Source organism: Bufo bufo, chromosome 6 (assembly GCF_905171765.1).
Source record: "Bufo bufo chromosome 6, aBufBuf1.1, whole genome shotgun sequence".
In the NCBI taxonomy this organism is placed as follows: Eukaryota; Metazoa; Chordata; class Amphibia; order Anura; family Bufonidae; genus Bufo; species Bufo bufo.
Window position 1 is genome coordinate 56,858,853 of NC_053394.1, and position 22,860 is coordinate 56,881,712.

General features: G+C 45.1%; 1 protein-coding gene across 1 annotated transcript in view; it reads right to left on the reverse strand.

Annotated features, from left to right (window-relative positions):
- The window catches only part of CFAP46 (cilia and flagella associated protein 46), a 226,770-nt gene that overhangs the window by 159,117 nt on the left and 44,793 nt on the right, over window positions 1–22,860 (reverse strand). Inside the window, exons 14-18 of the mRNA XM_040437700.1 lie at window positions 21,173–21,293; window positions 17,356–17,482; window positions 15,409–15,536; window positions 12,848–12,990; window positions 9,432–9,565 (exon numbers count right to left, since the gene is read on the reverse strand). Coding sequence (XP_040293634.1) covers window positions 9,432–9,565; window positions 12,848–12,990; window positions 15,409–15,536; window positions 17,356–17,482; window positions 21,173–21,293 — 653 coding nt within the window. The remainder of the gene's footprint in view (window positions 1–9,431; window positions 9,566–12,847; window positions 12,991–15,408; window positions 15,537–17,355; window positions 17,483–21,172; window positions 21,294–22,860) is intronic.

The following is a 22,860-nucleotide window of genomic DNA, read 5'->3' on the forward strand; positions in this document are numbered from 1 at the left end:
AGCCCACATTCCATTAAGTCGTTTATCCCATGATTAATGTAATAAATGAAAATCAGATAACATATAGCACATGACAATCTCTTTCTTACAAAGCTAGAACCACCCCTGTATCTCACATGGATCCAGTTGCTCCAATTGCTCTGCTGGGGTCATGTCCTGTCTGCTGCAGCTGGCCGCAGTTGAAGCATGGAACCAAGCATGTGCATCCACCTCAGTGAGGTGGTCAGGGAAATTAGAAAAGGAACAAACAGCAGGTGGCGCTATGCAGATAGATTTCACTGAATAACTAAGTGGCTTTACTGAATTTTTAATTACACTCAATTACAAAAGTATTCAGATCCAAGTGTTGGTTTGAAAACTGTAGAATATTTTTTGTGGGAATCTCATCTAATGGCTGAGCGGAGGCAGTTCCAAAAATTGTCTCTCAATTTGGAGGACCAAGCATGTCTATGCTTTACACAAAAATACTCATTTATTAAATAGGAACTGTGTAATGCTTCATCACTCCTGGAGTGGCGCTGCAGGATAACAGAACACCTGTTGCTAGATTCCATGGTATGGTTCATCGATGGGAGTACAGCTCATCGATGGGAGTACCAGCACCCAGTGATTAACATATCATAGGAAATATCTTAGGATGTGAAGACTTGTTGGCAATGCTAAGTCTCCATACAGAACTGCTTCTTTAAGACATTCAGCACCCTGCCTAAGTTGCTTCCAAGGCATCGCACTGAGACAGCTCGAATCCTACTCCGTACTGATGAGGGGCAAGCACCTATGAAAAAGCTGTTTACTGATGGATTAGGCTAGTTTCACACTAGCGGCAAGGAACTCCGGCAGGCTGTTCAGGCGGGTGAACAGCCTGTCGGATCCGTGCTGCCACTAGTGCACGCGTGCCCCCGACTACTGCTCCATTGACTATAATGGGGGCGGGCTGGAGTTCCGGCGGCAGCACGGCAAGTATGCCGAGAGGTGGCCGGAATAAAACTATGACATGTCATAGTTTTATTCCGGCCGCCTCTCTGCATGTTTGCCGTGCTGCCGCCGGAACTCCGGCCTGCCCCCATTATAGTCAATGGAGCTGGAACGGTAGTCGGGGGCACGCGTGCACTAGTGGCAGCACGGATCCGACAGGCTGTTCACCCGCCTGAGTTCCTTGCCGCTAGTGTGAAAGTAGAGCCTAACTAGCTTAGCTATATACCCTTGTCAAATCCCAAGGCTTGTTGGAAAGTCAGATCTTGACTCATAGGGAGCCACTTCCAAATGGTGGTGCTGGAGAGAGGGTTGTCTTTCTCATTGCAAAAAGGTAATATCCAAATGGGACAAACCATTTAAAGGGCAACATAACATATACAAGTACCAAAAGTAGTAACATAAATCTCCTAGACCCCACCACAATATTTTCTATCATACTAAACAGGCATAAAATACTGTACATGATGCACCATGCATGATTAGTCCACCTCACCAGAAGCTCCGGATGCCCACTTACTGTATAGCACTGCCATGCTTGTAAGAGGGCTACTGGGACCTCAACATAACTGCATTCTCTGCAGGCCCTATTTCTACTCCACTGCCTTTACTATATATATATATATATATATATATATATATATATATATATATGGAATATAAAAGTAAACTTATGATGAGTTTGTGTTTAATTAACATTGGAGCGAGGGCGTACATGGGATTCTTCCTTATTGACCATGACAGCATCCCTGAAGAACATGTAAGAGCGCTGAACCAGAACCTCTGGGAACCAGAGACACAGAATTGCGAGCAGCTTCAGGCTCCATGTTCACAGACAATGTCATATCACATGCATCAACCTCAGACCGCGTCACAGCTAGCTCTGCTATCAAGGAATCAGAGTTGGAGTCTCTGCACGACGCATTTTACTTCTGAGTTGTCATTAAACTAATTAACCCTAATGTCAAGATTTAAAGAGAGGAAAAGCCCCCAAAAATCTTTTTATTATTTTATTTATTTAAAACCATTTGCATTCTCAGAGCCATGAGGCTTTTTTTCTGTGGGGCACGTTGTACTTTTCATCGGTAGCGCACTTGGGTTCATCAGATGTATTAATTAACCCCTTCCAGACAAGTTTAAGAACAGAACCTATTTTTTTTGCAAACCTGACATGTGTCACTTTACGTGGTAATAACTTCGGAACGCTTTTACTTATCCAAGCCATGCTGAGACCGTTTTCTCTTGACACATTGTACTTCATATTAGCGGTGAATTTGGGTGGATATGTTTTAGCTTTATTTATAAAAGAAATCAAAAAGGTACGGAAAATTAGCAAAAATTAGCAATTTTCTAAATCTGAATTTCTCTGCTTCTAAGGCCTTATGCACACGACCGTTGTGTGCATCCGTGGCCGTTGTGCCGTTTTCTGTTTTTTTTTTGCGGACCCATTGACTTTCAATGGGTCCGTGGAAAAATCGGAGAATGCACCGTTTTGCAGCCGCATCCGTGATCCATGTTTCCTGTCCGTCAAAAAAATAGGACCTGTCCTATTTTTTTGACGGACAACGGTTCACGGACCCATTCAAGTCAATGGGTCCGTGAAAGAACATGGATGCACACAAGATTGGCATCCGCGTCCGTGATCCGTGGCCGTAGGTTACTTTCATACAGACGGATTCGAAGATCCGTCTGCATAAAAGCTTTTTCAGAGATGAGTTTTCACTTCGTGAAAACTCAAATCCGACAGTATATTCTAACACAGAGGCGTTCCCATAGTGATGGGGACGCTTCTAGTTATAATATATACGACGAACTGTGTACATGACTGCCCCCTGCTGCCTGGCAGCATCCGATCTCTTACAGGGGGCTGTGATCCGCACAATTAACCCCTCAGGTGCTGCACCTGAGGGGTTAATTGTGCATATCATAGCCCCCTATAAGAGATCAGGGGCTGCTAGGCAGCAGGGGGCAGACCCCCCTCCCTCCCCAGTTTGAATATCATTGGTGGCCAGTGTGCGGCCCCCCCCGCCCCCCCCTATTGTAATATCATTGGTGGCCAGTGTGCGGCCTCCCCCGCCCCTCCTTCCCTCTATTGTAATATCATTGGTGGCCAGTGTGCGGCCTCCCCCCCGGCCCCCTCTCTATTGTATTAATATCATTGGTGGCCAGTGTGCGGCCCCCCCTTCCTATTGTAATATCATTGGTGGCCAGTGTGCGGCCCCCCCCGGCCCCCTCTCTATTGTATTAATATCATTGGTGGCCAGTGTGCGGCCTCCCCTCTCCCTCCCCCCGATCATTGGTGGCAGCGGAGATTCCGATCGGAGTCCCAGTTTAATCGCTACTGCAGGCCTGGTTGCCTAGCAATATTACAATATTAGAAGCATCATACTTACCTGCTGGCTGCTGCGATGTCTGTGTCTGGCCGGGAGCTCCTCCTACTGGTAAGTGACAGATCATTAAGCAATGCGCCGCACAGACCTGTCACTTACCAGTAGGAGGAGCTCCCGGCCGGACACAGACATCGCAGCAGCCAGCAGGTAAGTATGATGCTTCTAATATTGTAATATTGCTAAGTAACCATGGCAACCAGGCCTGCACTAGCGTCCTGGTTGCCATGGTTACCGATCGGAGCCCCAGAGCGATTAAACTGGGACTCCGATCGGAATCTCCGCTGCCACCAATGATCGGGGAGAGGGGAGGCCGCACACTGGCCACCAATGAAATTACAAAAGAAGGGGGGCGGGGGGGGGGGGCGCACACTGGCCACCAATGATATTACAATAGAGGGGGGGCGGGGGGGGGGGCCGCACACTGGCCACCAATGATATTCAAACTGGGAAGGGAGGGGGGTCTGCCCCCTGCTGCTGGCAGCCCCTGATCTCTTACAGGGGGCTATGATCAGCACAATTAACCCCTTCAGGTGCGGCACCTGAAGGGTTAATTGTGCTGATCATAGCCCCCTGTAAAAGATCGGGTGCTGCCAGGCAGCAGGGGGCAGTCATTTACACAGTTCGTAGTATATTCTAACTAGAAGCGTCCCCATCACCATGGGAACGCCTCTGTGTTAGAATATACTGTCGGATCTGAGTTTCACGATCTAACTAAAATCCGATGGTATATTCTAACATAGAGGCGTTCCCATGGTGATGGGGACGCTTCAAGTTAAAATATACCATCGGATTGGAGAAAACTCCGATCCTATGGTATATTAACTCCTGACTTTACATTGAAAGTCAATGGGGGACGGATCCGTTTGCAATTGCACCATATTGTGTCAACGTCAAACGGATCCGTCCCCATTGACTTGCATTGTAAGTCAGGACGGATCCGTTTGGCTCCACACGGCCAGGCGGACACCAAAACGACTTTTTTTTCATGTCCGTGGATCCTCCAAAAATCAAGAAAGACCCACGGACGAAAAAAACGGTCACGGACCAACGGAACCCCGTTTTGCGGACCGTGAAAAAATACGGTCGTGTGCATGAGGCCTAAGAGAGAGTTAGTCATACTGTACCTTACAAAATAATTATTAACATTCACCCCGTGTCTACCTTATGTTGGCGCCATTTTGTAAATTCCATTTTAATTTAGGGCGTTAGAAGGCTTAGAATTTGGTGCAATATGAAAATTGCAATTTCAGGGTCCAGTATATTGTGCCCATCATGTGCCAGTGTCTAAAGCGAGGCCTCTTATTACGCCCTGCTGCCTGGTTTTAGTATCGTCCTACAGGTGGCCATCATTTTTTGTCTGAATGTATGAGAGGGTTCAGGAGCATAAGAGCACCGTGCACATTTTGAGGCCCAGTGCGGTTTTCTGACAATTGTAGAGACTCTGCGGTGAAATAATAAATGGAACCCCCCCAGAAGTGACACCCCCTTTGGAAACTCCGCTGCTCAAAGTATTAAGAGGAGGAGCGAGCATTCTGATGCCACTGACATTTTGTAGATATTAGTCCACAGCGGACAGTGCAAAATGAAGACTGCAGTTCTTCCACAGATATGGCACTTCAGTGCTCAATAGGTTGTGCCCAGCTGGTGCCATCTGAGACTCACTCATTCAAAAATTTGCTGTGGGGCCCAATCAGTTCTAGTTACGCCACTGAGCGGCCGTGTACCTGTACGACCACAGACAACCATATTGCATCTGTCCTTTTTGGTGTTATAATCATACAACGGATTTTACGTTTTCCTCCTTGGATATAAAACCATGACTTTTGCAGGAGCCCTTCACGTAGGGGTTATTTTCACTGCCTCGCATCTGGTGTTCTACAAGTTCTCCACTGAAGTGATTGCACATATTTTGCCATTGAAGTTTTGCCTTCTCCAATCTCTGCGTTATTCAGCACCGCACCCTGCTCTTCACTGACAAGAACACTTCACCGCACCCTCTCCGAGACGCACTTTTCAGCCGTGATGTTTTGCATGATTGTTACGGAATATCAACTTGTGTTAAGCCTTTTGCTTGAATGGCAGAATTACAAAGAAATCAAAACTGGAGGAGATGAGAAGAAGTTATCCCACACGTCTAATGACATTCCTATTGAATTCTAATGCAAAAAGATCTGAATAATATGAACCGGGTTCTCTGGATGGAATAAGTTAGGATTGTTTAACTCAAGTGATGAGCATATACTGCAGTCACCGCAATCCCTGAAAGGAGATCTTGAAGGATCACAGCTTATCAACATCCAAAATTCAGAGTCTGTGCAATCGGAGGAAGTCAGAGCATGCTAGGAGTTGTAGTTTCCCAACAGCTGGAGAGCCACAGGTGGCAAACTATTGCTTGAGGGGAATGATGACTACAAAGGAACTGATGACTTTTTTGGCATATCTACTTGTCTCAAGAACAGGGGTTGCCTGGTCCTCATTCTTGGCCAAGAAGTGGCCACTCACTGTGGAAGGGTGATCTACATACATGCTCACTCACTTGGTTTTATGGCGAAATGACCTCAGCCAAAAATGAGCCCCAGGCTTGGAATCACAGGGGTAGTGTGACGTCTACCACTTTTATAGCATACAGTAGCTAATTGCTTATAATGGGCTCTATCTGGTTCCGCTACGGTGTCCATCATTTTGGCAGGAAAATAGCGCAGCATAAAGTGCTATTTTTCACATCAAAATAGATGGAAAAAGCGATGAAGTCTCAGCTTTAGGGCTCGTTCACACGACCGTGCCGTTTTTTGCAGTCTGCAAATTGCAGGATCCGCAAAAAATGGATGCCGTCCGTGTGCCTTCCGCAATTTGCGGAACGGAACAGGAGGCCAATTATAGAAATGCCTATTCTTGTCCGCAAAACGGAAAAGAATAGGACAGGACTCATAATTTTTGCGGGGCCACGGAACCGAGCAACGGATGCGGACAGCACACAGAGTGCTGTCTGTATCTTTTGTGGCCCATACTGAAATGAATGGACCGTATGCGGAACGCAGAAACTGGCCCATATATACGGAACGCAAAATACAGGCTGCTCTTTGCGTTCCGTATACAGAACCATTCATTTCAATGGTTCTGCAAAAAAAATGGAATGTACTTCGTATGCATTCGGTTTCCATATTTACGTTCTGTTAAAAGATAGAACATGTCCTATTAATCGCCCGCAAATCACGTTCCATGGCTCCATTCAAGTCAATGGGTCAGCAAAGAAAACGGAACACATACGGAAATGCATCCGTATGTCTTCCGTATCCGTTCTGTTTTTGCGGAACCATCTATTGAAAATTTTATGCCTAGCCCAATTTTTTCTATGTAATTACTGTATACTGTATATGCCATATAGAAAAACGGAACAGAAAAAGAGGAACAGAAACGGAAACAAAAAAACAAAACAACAGGTTCGTGAAAAACGGATCGCAAAACACTGAAAAAGCCATACGGTCGTGTGAAAGAGGCCTTACACAGATCTCCAGGGTTCCAGCTGTCAGCATATGCAGGGGGGAAATGTAGTATTATGGCACCCACTGAATTACCTGGAATCCAAGAAATACACAGACCACTTTCGACGTGGATAGTGTGTAACTCATGAAGGGAGTCACATGTGGTGAGCTGGCTTGGTGGGTATATAAGGTGTGATAGGCTGCCTGCACATGTATCCCTCGTTGCTGTCATGGGTAATAGGGGTGATTTATCAGAGTTGCAAAAAGGGACGATTATTGGTTTTTGGGCCAAGGTTGGCGGTATTTCTAAAACTGCGCAGTTTGTGAACTGTTCACGTGCTGCTGCGGTGAAAGCGTATTGTGTTACTGATGTGAAAGGTGGACATCAGCTACGAAGGTTCATGAGGGTGGGCCGACACACTACAGTGGAGCGGCTCACCACCAAGTGAACCAGGGGGCTACCAGACCTACGTGTGTCTAAAACTCTACTGCATATTGGGCTCCGAAGCAGATGGAGGGTCACTGCATCTCTTTTAACAAAGTTCCACTGGCATAAAAAAAACTTTGCAGCAGTATTGGAATTGTGCCTCTGCTGATGAGCAAAAGGTTGCCTTCTTTAATGAATCACGTTTTTTGCTTCATTGAACGGATGGACGTTGGCATGTCAGGCGAGAAACATCAGAGAACAAACACCCTGCAACCATTGCTGGAAGAACACAAGATGGTGGTGTCAGCGTTATGGTCTGGGGAATGTTTTTGTGGTGTTCTTTTGGCTCACTCATCCATGTGATTTGGATATGAATCCATCCTTGCAGATCACGTGCACCCATATATGCCGATTGTGTTCCCTGGGGCAGAGGGGATCTTCCACCAAAACAATGTGACATGTCGCACAGCTAGAAATGTCAAACATTGGTTGGAACAGCATCACCAAGACTTCCAAGTACTACCATGGCCCCCTAATTCCCCAGACTTGAACACAACTGAGCAACTGTGGGGTCACCTCGACTGTTGTGTACGCTCTACGGATGCTCCCCTACGCCCCCTCCAGCAGCTGTGGGATCTACTGCAGTCGGCATAGCTTCAGATACCTGTGACAACCTAGCAGGAACTTACCCGCTGTGTCTACATAGCTTCTGTCCGTGCTGCACTCAGTGGTTACGCTGGATATTAGCTGGTGGTCAATCAGCTGTGTATATGGGTGCATCATAATGAGCAAAAGCCACTCCGGATAACAGGCAGCATCAGAGCAGGCGGACAAGGCTGAGACAAGTCGAGTACAGGGGAAACAAGGTGCCCACTCTCTGCCTGAGGAGGTGGTGATGGTGAGTACAATAAAGGAATTCAAGAGGGGCCTGGATGTATTTCTGGAGCGTAATAATATTACAGGATATAGCTACTAGAGAGGGGTCGTTGATCCAGGGAGTTATTCTGATTGCCTGATTGGAGTCGGGAAGGAATTTTTTAATCCCCTAAAGTGAGGAAAATTGGCTTCTACCTCACAGGGTTTTTTTTTGCCTTCCTCTGGATCAACTTGCAGGATGACAGGCCGAACTGGATGGACAAATGTCTTTTTTCGGCCTTATGTACTATGTTACACTGTGCAGGGCCCACATACACCCAGAGCCAGTGCAAACACCTCTCTATGACATTCATATTCCCTAATAATGCAATTGAATAAGATTGGACCGTGCAACAACCTCCTTAATGGAATGGGACATGTTCTGCAGCATTCATTTCATTCTGAAAGTCACAATGTTCCCTAAGTAAATAAATAGTTTTGGGAATGAAGACATGATTTAAAGGATAACTGTCATATTTTTTATTTTTTTGGAGTATTGGATTGTGGTGATTAATATCTCCTTGGTGGCCCGATTTCAACTTTTCACTGTGTATTCAATTACCGCTTAATTCCACATTTTTGTTCCCTGTACTGCCTACTTTTACCTGTGCTTAAAATAGGGTTGCTAGGCATGGTCCGTCTATCTGTTGAAGGACGAAGCATGCTGCGTGCAAGGTCACATTACTGCCAGCCAGGGACTGTAAATAAATGATTAAAGCCAGGTCCTCCCCAGCAGCTGATAGCAGTGCCTGGGCTGCGTGCACTTCTCCCTGTCCCTGCGCTTGGCAGACGCTCCCTCACTCAGCAGAGCTGGAGAAGGCAGAGTTGGAGCAGCGCAGACCAGGGAAGGGAGATCTGCCATCTGCTCAGTGTATAAATGAAAGCAACATGTGGTAAGAGGACCCCTTTGTGCTGCAGGAGATTAACCCTTTAGGGGGGAGGGCTCTGGTTACTGACACTTTTGGGGGGCTATTGTTACTGGCTAGTGAGGGCAGGTGGGATTAGCCTCAGGGTGAGGGCAGTGGCGGCCATCTTAACTGAATAGTGAAATTGCAGTTTTATGCAGACTGGTTGCTAAGGGCTGAATCTTATTAAATATGGGGTAAGTCAGTCTAATAGTAACCGATTCTGGAATATCATGTTATTAGTAACTACATAAATGAAACTTGAAATTAGGGTCTAAGTGTGACAGTTATCCTTTAAATATCCTGAGGCCCCTAATAATCTATGATGTATAATTATTACCTATACAGGATCCAATCTGGGTCTTCGTCCAGCTTTACAGGAATGTAGGAAGATGGACGAGTACTGTTGTCTTCAGGTGGGATTGGAGTTTCATTCAGTTTACAGCCTTCAGACTTTAGAAAGTGTATTGTAGCCTAATGGATAAAAACGGTTTTATCACCTTGTATAATACAGTCAATATCCCTTTCTAGCCGTCTTTGCAAAAAGCACCATTAATCTTTCAGTCGAGCAGACTCTTGCCCTACAACATGGTTTTACTTTTCTCACAAATAAAGTGTTGGCAGTACTTTTCTTGCAGGTGTTACAGATAACAAGAGTCCTATGTAACTTGCTAAGCCGTTGTGGGGGTTGCCTTGTGGCCTTTAAAAAATGGGAAAAGTTTATTAGTATTACTTTTACGACAGACAAAGTGTACATTCATGGGCTATTGGTACATGGCGTGGTATTGCAGCCCAGGCCAATTCACTTGAAAGAGACTGAGCTGCACTTGGGTTCCTTTGATTGGACCAGGGGCTTAGTTATAGGGGGTGCAGGGGTAGCAGTCGCTACTGGGCCCAGGAGCCTGAGGGGAACCAAAGTCCCTTGTGCCACATAAGAAGACACCGTTATTATAGAAAGTGCATGCTGGTCAAGTTACACCTCTGGCTGAAAAGAAAGGGTTACGTAGGTCAAAAATATGGCAAGGGGGGGGTTGCTGTTTCATTTTTGCCTTCAATTTTTTAAGGCTATGCGCTTCCCTGCCCCTGGCCACAAAGCACTGAGGGAAGGGGGTCCCGAGCTGAACCCTTGCACCAGGACCCATGAGCCTTTAGCTATGCCCCTGGATTGGACACTCTATAAATTAGAGCTAAGGCCTTCAGTTGGCTTCATTTTAAGACAATGTCGTCCAGTTAGTATAACCCCTTAAAGAATGACCATTTCAGAATACCTTATAATATGCTACTTCCAGTTTCTTTAATGGGAGCAGCACCGCAACAACCACCTTTGTCCACTACACAATGTAGGAAACTGTATAGTTCCAGCGGCAAAGCTACTCCCAAACAGCTGATCGTGGGGGTATTTGATGTTGGACCCCCAACAATCAGATATTGATGGCCTATCCTGAGTATAGGCCATCAATATAAAAAGAGTGGACAACCACTATTAGGAAAAGTGTAAGGGTAGCCGTATATGGTGCTTCCTAGCTACGGTAAGCACACAAGGTTACCTCGGGTTGCCAGGCTGTACACGCACACTTACACTTTTCTTAAGTGTCATGGTTTAAGTTGCAAGTACAGGTGCAGCCCGGCAATTGTGGTAATCCACCGGCGGTTACTGGACCCGGGTAGCATAATGTAGAAACCCTTTGGGTGATCATAACCAATGATTCTACTTATTACTTCACTTACCCATGAGTCTACTTATCACTCTACTTACCATTGAGTCTACTTACTTAGCACACATTTTGATCAAATTGTACGAGCCAACCTGCTAGGACAGGGCAACCTTACTCAATTGGATCAATTGTTCATTAAGTGTCGTAAATGTAGCAGTAATGTACACTGCCTGTCCACCTGGATTTAACTAAGCAAATAGGTATGAGCCTCCTATTGGATAATTACTGCATGGGCGATTATCTTTCAGCCGGCAACAAGTTATTTAGCCCCAACTGGTGCAATGAGTTGCTTCTCATTTCTTAAACAACCATGTCGAAAGACACATCTCGTGGTCGTGGAAAAGATGTCAGTCTGTTTGAGAAGGGTCAAGCAGAGAAAACATCTAAGGAGGTTGCAGAAACTACTAAAATTGGGTTAAGAACTGTCCAACGCATTATTAAAAACTGGAAGGATAGTGGGGAGCCATCGTATTCGAGGGAGAAATGTGGCGGGAAAAAAATCCTGAATGATCGTGATCGGCGATCACTTAAACGTTTGGTGAAATACAATCAAAGAAAAACAACAGTAGAACTCAGGGCTATGTTTAATAGTGAAAGTAAGAGCATTTCCACATGCACAATGCGAAGGGAACTCAGGGGATTGGGATTGAACAGCTGTGTAGCTGTAAGAGAACCACTAATAAAGATTGGACTCTGGAGCAATGGAAGAAGGTCATGTGGTCTGATGAGTCCAGATTTACCCTGTTGCAGAGTGATGGGCGCATCAGGGTAAGAAGAGAGGCAGGTGAAGTAATGCACCCATCATGCCTAGTGCCTACTGTACAAGTCTGTGGGGGCAGTGCTATGATCTGGGGTTGCTGCAGTTGGTCAGGTCTAGGTTCAGCAACAATATGTGCTCCAAGAATGAGGTCAGCGGACTACCTGAACATACTGAATGACCAGGTTATTCCATCAATGGATTTTTTTCTTCCCTGATGGCACGGGCATATTCCAAGATGACAATGCCAGGATTCATTGGGCTCAAATTGTGAAAGAGTGGTTCAGGGAGCATGAGACATCATTTTCACACAGTGATTGGCCACCACAGAGTCCAGACCTTAACCCCATTGAGAATCTTTGGGATGTGCTGGAGAAGGCTTTGCGCAGTGGTCAGACTCTACCATCATCAATGCAAGATCTTGGTGAAAAATGTATGCAACACTGGATGGAAATAAATCTTCCAACATTGCAAAGCTTATCGAAACAATGCCACAGCGAATGTGTGCCGTAATCAAAGCTAAAGGCGGTCCAACGAAATATTAGAGTGCGTGACGTTTTTTTTTTTGGTGGCGACTTTTTTTTGGACAGGCAGTGTAATTGAAATAATAAAACTATTACGTTTGTGTATCTCCTAGTGCCAGCAGAGTGCTGCTGCATCTTTGTGTTTATTTGCTTGCTTTAGTTTTCCAGTCATGGCACATTTGCAGCAGTCCATTTATTTTGCTTTTCTAGAAGGTGACCATTTCCCACCTGCCCAAGCTTCTTTTTTTTTTAGTTAACGGCGTATACTCACCTGGGGGTATTCATAGTATATCCTGTGGCTATGCCATACATGTCCCAGATGGGACAATCCCTTTAAAAAGAATAAAGCTGGTTCCTAACTATCCTGGGTGCCTTTGGTAGACCGAGGCCCAAGACAGAGAAGTTTGTGCACGGATCCGTCAGAGAGAGGCCGCCTTGTTGTGGCAGGTGAGCTAACAGTTTGATCAAAACATGCACTAAGAGCCTCCGATTTATAAGTATAGTGCACAATAGCAATAGTGCGAAATAAAGTAAGAAATATTTTACACGGTGACCTGTATAGTAATGCCTGAGGGTCCTGCTGCTTTGCAGGCTCAGACTACACACAGGGTTTCTTTGTAGCCAGTCTCCGTGCAGACACATATCTCTGCATGGAAGCTGCATACATAAAGCATAATGAACACTACATTCAAAGTGGCCATATTTTTAACCAGTATGGCCCCTAGTGTACATTTTCATGTTGCCTCTGCTCAACACTGACCTCTGCATTGATAAATCGAATTTCAGCAAGGAGTCGTAATAAGACCTTTTCATCACTGAACAATTCGAATATTGGCTTTGAAGAGTCCGTCTCGGAGTTCCTCCCTTCATCCACCGCGCCGGGGGCAAGACTTTTATTGTGTGCTAATAAAAAAAAAAAGGGACAATAAAACATAAAAGAAAACTATTTCTTCTGCAGGACTGAACCCAGGTAATTAAGGCAAGAACATGCAAGATTTTAGGCTACAATTACACAAACATATTTAGTTTCTGTGTCCGTTCTGTTTTTTTCTTTGCGGATTGGATGAGGACCCATTAATTTTAATGGGTCCGCAAAAAATGCGGACAGCACACCGTGTGCTGTCCGCATCCGTATGTCCGTTCCGTAGCCCAGCAAAAAATATAGAGCATGTCCTATTCTTCCGCAAAAAAAAACCTGATGCAACACGGATGTCACACAGACGTCATCCGCATTTTGCAGAAATACATATGGTCGTGTGAATGTAGCCGAACAGTATCATTTTCACCCAAGAGAATTCAGAACTTAGAAGCAGACTGTCAATAGGGCTTTTTCATGGTCCTCAAGACAGGACAGGAATGTTTTGTACTGGTCAGAAATAACATATAAAAGGTCCTTTAGTACTTTTAGGCCTTAAGCTACTTTCACACTTGCGGCAGTGTGATCCGGCGGGTAGTTCCGTCGTCGGAACTGGCCGCCGGATCCACCAATCTGGGTGTGACTGAAAGCATTTGTGAGACGCATCCGGATGCGGATCCGTCTCACAAATTCATTGCATGAACGTATCTGTCTCTCCACTTGTCATGCGGACAGACGGATCCGTCTTGTATTCTTTTCACATTTTTACCGGATCCGGCATTCAGGCAAGTCTTCAGTTTTTTTGGCCGGAGATAAAACTGTAGCATGCTGCGGTTTTATCTTTTGCCTGATCAGTCAAAACGACTGAACTGTAGACATCCTGATGCATCCTGAACGGATTACTCTCCATTCAGAATGCATGGGGATAAAACCGATCAGTTCTTTTCCGGTATTGAGCCCCTAGGACGGAACTCTATGCCGGAAAAGAAAACTGCGAGTGTGAAAGTAGCCTTATGCACACGACCGTATGGTCAGTCCACATCCGATCAGCATTTTTTGCATTTCAGAAGCTACTTATTCATGTCAATGGGACCGCTAAGGATGTGGACAGCACACCTTGTGCTTTCCGCATCGATTTGTCCATTTTGTGACACCGCAAAAAAAGACAGACCGTGTCCAATACTTGAACACCAAACTTACTTCCCCTTCTCAAGTAACATTAACCCATATACATAATAGACTACAAAAACCAATAAGAGAAAGCTGACTGCGAAACGCGCGTTAGGGTGTGGTGGTCTGACCCGATACAGGATTGTATACTTTGGTTGGTATTATTAATTGCTCTTTATTATGGTACTTTATTGTTACATTGGATTGTACCTTTTCCAGTATATTTAGCAGAATTTTCTCACAGCTACAAGCTATGCTGTGGTTCTAATACCATCCAATTATTTTGCACTTGCACTTTATATCTATCCTGCAGTCTGACCACCACATTTGTGCTGATTTTAATTTTTTTAACTAGTCTGTGTGTGCCAATCCTGTTGTTAATATGCGTTTAATAAAATATAATGGTATAATAATGTTTACGGTGTGACTACTACAGTAAGTGTGACTGTTAAGTGATTTATTATCTACGGTAACTACATATACTCTTATTGGTTTGTGTGTCCAATACTTGTCCATTTTGCGGAGAAGGATAGGACATTTTTTTTGCAGCAGTTAAAAAAGCAATGGCGGCATGTACTCGGCCGGTAACCGTGTTTTGAGGATCCGTGATCTGACCGCGAAAACCAGAACTAGAAAATGGTTGAAATGTAAGACAGCTCGGAAGCTGTCTTACAGTTAGAATCGGTGGTGGATGCGCCGAAGTTATGGAGAGGCCAGCGCCTCTTCATAACTCCGGCGATCCATCGCCAGCACAGGGGCTTATTAAGACCAGTGTCTAAAACGCCGGTCTTAATAAATGTACCCCATTGTGTTCCTTTGACAACCCCTTTAATGTGCACCTACAGCAGTGGTGGCGAACCTATTGCACGGGTGCCAGAGGCGGCACTCACAGCCCTCCCTGTGGGCACCCGCACCCTGGAAAAAGTCTATGGTGTACCAATATGCCTTAGACTTTTCCCACCATTCCTCAGCGTAGGGTGCGCTATGAACGGCACGAGCAGTGAACTGAATGAAGGCCGACTCTTATATATATATATAAAGGATAAAGTACATGGACGATACACTATATTGGAGTGTACTATTCAGGTTAAATTGCTGTGTTGGCACTTTGCAATAAATAAGTGGGTTTTAGGTTGCAGTTTGAGGACTCGGTCTCTAAAAGGTTCGCCATCACTGCCCTAGAGGTACCATAGAGCCCGCGGAGGTTGCATGTCTTTTGGCTGCAGTCACGGAGATTTCATCCAGACTGAATGTTGGCGCATCAAACTGCAGAACTACAAATACATTATACTTACAGACATCAAGCTTTGAAATACTCCACCGGCCGTCATCATATAACAGACAGAAACGGCACGCTGCCCTACAGACATCCCAGACCTCTTGCTTCCGAGCTAGCTTGGCCAAGTCTGCCCACAGCCTGACCCTACACATGAAAACATGGGAAGCAAAGACCAGTAATGGTTCATTATTGAATTCCAGAGCGACATTTTATTCTTTATAATATCACAATGTAATATCTGCTTTTAAAGTAAACATGACTGCACCAGTATCCTACTGTCACATTACTATAAACCAGTACTTGCCATATAGGTACCTAATGGGTCCATTTGTTTAGAAAGTAAAGCGTGTAGCTGAATTAATGGGATTAAGGCATCTCACACATTGGTGGCATATCTGTAGGATATGCCACCAATGTCCGATAGGCGTGGTTCCCCCCCTCTGGGACTTGCATCTGTCTCTAGAACGGGGGCCTCCAAGGTGAATAATAGCGCACCTTGCAAGGACAGCCACCCTCCGTTCACTTCTATGGGAGTGCCAAATATAGCGGAGTGCTGGCTCAGCTATTTCCAGAGCGCCCATTTAGGTTAATGGAGAGGTGGCTGCGCTTGCGTGGTGCACTCTCCATTAACCTCTATGGAAGTCCTGGAAATAGCCGAGAAGCTAATGGAGAGCACGCCACGTTCTACAGATAGGTGTGGGTGCCAGAGGTGGGACCCGTACTTATGCGATACTGGTGGCATATCCTAGCAGCGTGTGAGATGTGCCAAACTTTTTAAGAACTTGCACAATGACTGAATTCAGAGAATTGAAGTCAGTGATTCCCACACGGAATGGTTCCCATTTATAAGTGAGGTACGCCATGATTCACTGCTGTGTAGGCAGACACAGAGGACAATGTCACAAACACCAGTTTTAGTATAAAGTCCATCAGTGCAGAATGGGACACATTTATTATTAATATATTTGGTGCATTTCCAGGCAGTCTCTGGGCCAGACTTTCAAATCTTTACCAGTTTCTGGCATAAATTAAAGGGGTTATCCAAAGTCTAAAACCTGCCCCCCAATGCCCAGGCCCCTCATATTGGATTATACCTACCCCGCTTCCCGACACCCGCGTCACTCCTGATCCCCGCATGGCCACTGCTGCATCTCATCGATCAAAACATCCGGCGACAGGGGAGCAGCCGTGCGGAGAGAGATCCGCGCGACGGAGAGATGCAGCGGCGGCCGCGCGGGGATCAGGACTGACACAGGTGCTGGGGAGCGCGATAACCCCTTTAAAGTAAATAAGAAGGGTTGCGAGAGGCTATGCCCACTCCTGCTGCAGCCTGCCCACTTTTGAAAGTGCCCATAGAAAAGAAAAGTTTAAATTTATTATGCACACATGGCGAGACTATTTTGCTACTTTTTTATAGTAGCATAAACCTTTGATAAATGCTCCTCAATGAGTGTTTAGGCATCCACTTGGCAAATTAGATTCCACGAGTAAAACTGGGAAAGTTATTCATACAGAAAGATATAGATGTAGTCAGCTGCTTCAGACAGTCCAATAGCAGTGAATGGAGAGGTGGCCGAGCAACCCCGACATGTGAGATGATCCTGCATGCACTACACTAGGAGGTCATCTGATGGGAAGCGGCCTCAGGGTAAAAGGCCATAAAACAGCTCCTGAAACGTGAAGAGCAGCATTTGGCAATAACAAAATATCACAGAAAATGTTTGGCTGCTCCATCTGTTCTTATTACTGTAGGTCCACAAGACGATTTCTGACATGAATGAAGAACCTGATGTAGAGAGCGAAGCGACTCAGCTCTACAAACCATATACTCTACAGGATCTACTGAGAGAATAGAATCCTGTTCTCATAAGGAGACAACGATTTCATACAGAAAGCCTTATAAAATGTGTGACAATACCTCGGAAGCACAGAGGTGACTGCACACCCTGTGGGTGGTACTTACCTTTCTGCCTCATTAGCGTTCCCCATACGCTTTAAATGGCCATCAGTCTTCTGGACACACTTTGAATGGTGCTGCGCTTTCAGGCACAAGTAACTTATATGTCCCTTGTTACCTTTACCTGTGGAGACTGACAGCAGACAAGACCTCGGAGTCAGAAATCTTACATTTGAAGACATGTAGATGTCATCACCACAACCTACAACTCGAATCAAAAAATTTACCAATTAAGGGTCCATTCACACATTCGTGTGTGTTTTGCGGATCCACAAAACACGGACAGCGGCAATGTGCGTTCCGCATTTTGCGGACCGCACATTGCCGGCACTAAGAGAATATGCCTATTCTTGTCCACTATTGGGGACAAGAATAGGACATGTTCTATTTTTTTCAGGATCGGAATTGCAGACCCGGAAATGTATGGGTCCGCAATTCCGTTCCGCAAAATGCGGAATGGAATTACGGATGTGTGAATGGACCCTAACAGCTACACTTCTTTTATTAGTAGAGGGACACACTGAATACAGATCATGGGGCACACTCATTATGGACACTGGTCTTAATAAAGACCCTGTGCTACACTATAGTTTGGTATCGCCATATTTGAATAAGCATGTCATGTCATTTTTAGTGCACAGTGAACGACGTGATGTCAAAACCCCCAAAAACCTTAGCGGAATTGTGTTTATTTTCGATTTAACCCCACAAATAATTTTTCCCCCCATTTTCCAAGAACAGACATGGTAAATGAAATGGTCCCCTTAAAAAAATACTACAAAAATAAGCCCTCATATGGCTATATGAACAGAAAATTAAAAAAGTTATGGCTATTGGAATGGGGGGGGGGAGGAAAAAATGAAAATGCAAAACAAAAAATGGGCCCAGTACTTAAACCTACATACACAAGCCACATGTGTAGTTTGATACTGCAGTCACGTGTTACTCATTTCTAACTGAGCACATGACTACAGATTCAGACATATTGGGGGTCATTTACTATGCTGAAATACGCTATCTGCAACTTTTTCTCGCTCACTCCAGGTCTAAAATTGTGGGCGTGAATTGGGCGGGGAAGGGGCCTGGTTTAGGCGTAGAAAATGGTCTAAATGTAAGACAGCTCGGAAGCTGTCTTACATTTGGAACTGGCGCTGGATGCGCTGAAGTTATGGAGAGGCCGGTGTCTCTACATAACTTCGGAGGATCCACTGCCAGTTTAGGGCTTTATTAAGACCGGCGTCTAAAACGCTGGTCTTAATAAAGGTGCCTCATAGTAACTAGGTTTGTTTCTAGTCTCTAACCATGGAGACTCATGTCTATTTGCAAAGCTGTCTCATTGGTTTTGAAGACACTGGTAGTCACATACAGCCATAGCCTTCAAATGAAAGGGCTTGTCTCATGACAACAGCCCTTTTTATGTCTCACAGAGATTGGCCCCAAGTGCGGGCGCCTTCCTTTCTGCCTCTATGATGGTATGGAGAAGATCCACAACTTGGGACCCAAAAAGAAGAGCTGCTCTGATAAGAAAAACCCCTTTAACAACCCAAATAGTAGGCATTAGGTCCCAACTACAAAACCTGGACATATAGCTAGTGTTCCACATGAATGATGCATTTCAAGAATGTCATGGCTGGTATTAGACTTTCACTTAAAGGGAATGTGTCAAGAGAAAATGACCTTTTGTTGAACATGTTTTAAAAAAAATGAAAAATTTATGATGTTATTTTTATTTCCCGTATCAATATCTATATTTAAACAAAAATCATAAAATCCTGCCGTTTTCGCACTGGCCACTAGGCTTAATAATAGTTGCCACTTCTTGGTCTATTCAGATCCATTTACTGCAGTTACAGTCCTGATCAAAAGTTTAAGACCACTTGAAAAATGGCAAAAAATCATATTTAGCATGACTGGATCTTAACAGCATTCAATTTAATGAAAACATGAATAAACTGAAACAGGCTGTTTTTCAGCTGATCCACAGTTTAGGACCACACCTCCAAAAAAAAACTAAACCCCCCCAAAACAGAAATCCAACTTCCAAACATGAACTCAGTAATGAGAAGCTCCGCCGTTATTGTTTATCACTTCAAAAATTCATTTCGGCATGCTTGATGCAAGCGTTTCCATGAGGTGAGTGGGAACATTTCTCCAAGTGGTGAAGACGGCCGCACGAAGGCCATCTACTGTCTGGAACTGTTGTCCATTTTTGTAAACTTCCCTTGCCATCCATCCCCAAAGGTTCTCAATTGGATTTAGATCAGGGGAACACGCAGGATGGGCCAAAAGAGTGATGTTATTCTCCTGGAAGAAGTCCCTTGTCCTGCGGGCATTGTGTACTGTAGCGTTGTCCTGTTGGAAAACCCAGTCGTTACCACACAGACGAGAGCCCTCAGTCATGAGGAATGCTCTCTGCCACATCTGGACATAGCCAGCGGCCGTTTGACGCCCCTGCACTTCCTGAAGCTCCACTGTTCCACTGAAGGAAAAAGCACCCCAGACCATTATGGCGCCCCTCCACTGTGGCGCATAGAAAACATCTCAGGTGGGATCTGCTTGTCATGCCAGTAACGTTGGAAACCATCAGGACCATCAAGGTTAAATTTTTTCTCATCAGAGAATAAAACTTTCTTCCACTTTTGAATGTCCCATGTTTGGTGCTCTCTTGCACAGTCCAAACGAGCAGTTCTGTGGCGTTCAAGGAGACGAGGTCTTTGAAGACGTTTTTTGTTTTTGAAGCCCTTCAGTCTTAGATGCCGTCTGATGGTTATGGGGCTGCAGTCAGCACCAGTAAGGGCCTTAATTTGGGTCGAGGATCGTCCAGTGTCTTGACGGACAGCCAATTGGATCCTCCGGCTCAGTGCTGATGACATTTTTTTGGGTCTTCCACTTGACTTTTTTGTTCCATAACCCTCAGGATCATTTAAGAAATTCCAAATGACTGTCTTACTGCGCCCCACCTCAGCAGCGATAGCGCGCTGTGAGAGACCCTGCTTATACAGTTCAACAACCCGACCACGTTCAAAAAGGGAGAGTTTTTTTGCCTTTGCCATCACAACGTGTGACTACCTGACAGAAAATGACAATGAATCCACATCTTTGCACAGATTTGGCCTTTTAAAGGCATGTGGTCCTAAACTTTTGATCAGCTGAAAAACAACCTGTTTCAGTTTAATCGTTATTTTCAATTAATTGAATGCTCAAAAAATGATTTGTCTCACTCTCATTTCTTCTTGTTGCATGTTGAAGCTCTACTTGGAACCTTGTTAAGATCCAACAATGTAAAATATGATTTTTTGCCATTTTTCAAGTGGTCTTAAACTTTTGATCAGGACTGTATCTGCTTATCATTACATGCAGGATTAGAAAGACAGATATTACCTCTCTATGTAGACAACACAAAATCTACCATTCACAGTAGGTGATATCACAGCTTATCCGCTCCCTCCTGACCTCTGCACAGGTTACAGAACATGTCTAGAAAACTCTCCAATAGAAGTCAACGAGGTCCCCTCCTGTCTGTAGTGTCTATGGCCTATGGCGCATTTTGCGGATCGCATATGGCCGGTGCTATATAGAAAATGCCTATTATTGTCCGCAATTGCAGAAAAGAATAGGAAATTCTTTATATTTTTGAAAGGCCGCAGAACAGAACAACGGATGCAGTGGCACACTGTGTGCTGTCCGCATCTTTTGCGGCCCCGTTAAAATGAATAGTTACGCACTCATTCTGCAAAATTGCAGAACGAACACGGACCCATTCATACGGTCATGTGAATGCACCCTAATGGGGTACGACAAAGCATTTACAGAGGACGCTTACCTTTTGCTTCATTCTCGCTATCAAGCACCATCTGAAAAACATCAGGAGCCAGGCAGAGGCCGGCATTGACGAGCAGCGGACGCTTCTTCCGTACAGAGTCCTTTGCATTACTTTGTTTTGCCTATGACAAAAAAAAATTCAAAATCAAAACTTGCATCTCATGCAGAAAGAAATAGCATCCAGAGAGAAATAACTACAACTCCTAAGAGAATTGAACATGGTGGTACTTCTGCATCACCACCATCTGCAACCTGTCAAGAAGGAAGAGTTCAGCTCCTTGAAGACATATGACAGCTACAGGCTGACAGCTCAAATACCCCAATGGGCCGAGCTGGAGGGGGTGGGGGTTGTGCCACTAATAACACTTATTCTCTACCTGAACACAGCGATCAAACACTCATCTCCTATTCTGTGGATAGTGAATACGTGTTATTAGTGACACGACCCCTTTAAGCACTACCAGATACTTCAAGGGGTTCTCCAGGAATGAGTTAAAGTGGCCGCCAGCAACCTGTCCTAGAATATGAGTAGGACTGGTTTCCTCAACTTGCAGAGCTGCCCGGGGATGTTGAGGTGAGGAGAGGGCCTCAATAAATGATTCGCTCTGGCACTTTCATTTACTACATTGGTGAGTGTTCCTGTGAGGCTGCTCAGCCATGATGGCACATAATAGGTAGGAACATTGTTCCTGTGAGGCTGCTCAGCCATGATGGCATATGATGGGTAGGAACACATCATCTAATGTAGAGCAGTGGAGTGAGTCCAGGCCGCCCAACCCCCCCAAGCAGGTCTACATTTTAGAACAGGTTGCTGGTGGCCATTTTAAATCATTCCCGGATAACCCTTTTAAATTAGCCTAGTGGTCCACCCGGTCCCCATGGCTTTTCACCTCGTCTTACTGAACAGGGTGACAACTAAGGGTACTTTCACACTAGCGTTATTCTTTTCCGGCATAGAGTTCCGTCCTAGGGGCTTAATACCGGAAAAGACCTGATCAGTTTTATCCCCATGCATTCTGAATGGAGAGCAATCCGTTCAGGATGCATCAGGATGTCTTCAGTTCAGTCTTTTTGACTGTTCAGGACGGAGATAATACCGCAGAACGCTGCTGTTTTATCTCCGGCCAAAAAAACGGAACACTTGCCTGATGCCGGATCCGGCATTTTTTTTCCATAGGAATGTATTAGTGCCGGATTCGTCCTTCAAAATACCGGATCCGTCCTTCCGGTCTGCGCATGCAGAATTTGAAAAAAATAAATGCCGGATCCGTTTTTTCCGGATGACACCGGAAAGACGGATCCGGCACTTCAATGCATTTGTAAGACGGATCAGGATCCTGATCAGTCTTACAAATGCCATCAGTTGGCATACGTTTTGTCGGATCCGGCAGGCAGTTCCAGCGACGGAACTGCTTGCCGGATCACTCTGCCGCAAGTGTGAAAGTAGCCTAATCTGTACAAAGCGTTGCATTCTGCATACCTGAATGTAATCCCTTATACAGAATATATTCCATTACATCCACTCGATATGAATCTGTCCGGGTCATGCAAGGACAGTACAGATATCAGACCCGAGTCTTGTAAGAAGCCGAACTCCTGTGTGCCCATCACATGACCAGGACAGAGGAAGAAATGATGGCTTCTACTGAATGACAGCAAGCACAGATCTTGAAAACCACGAGGCATAGG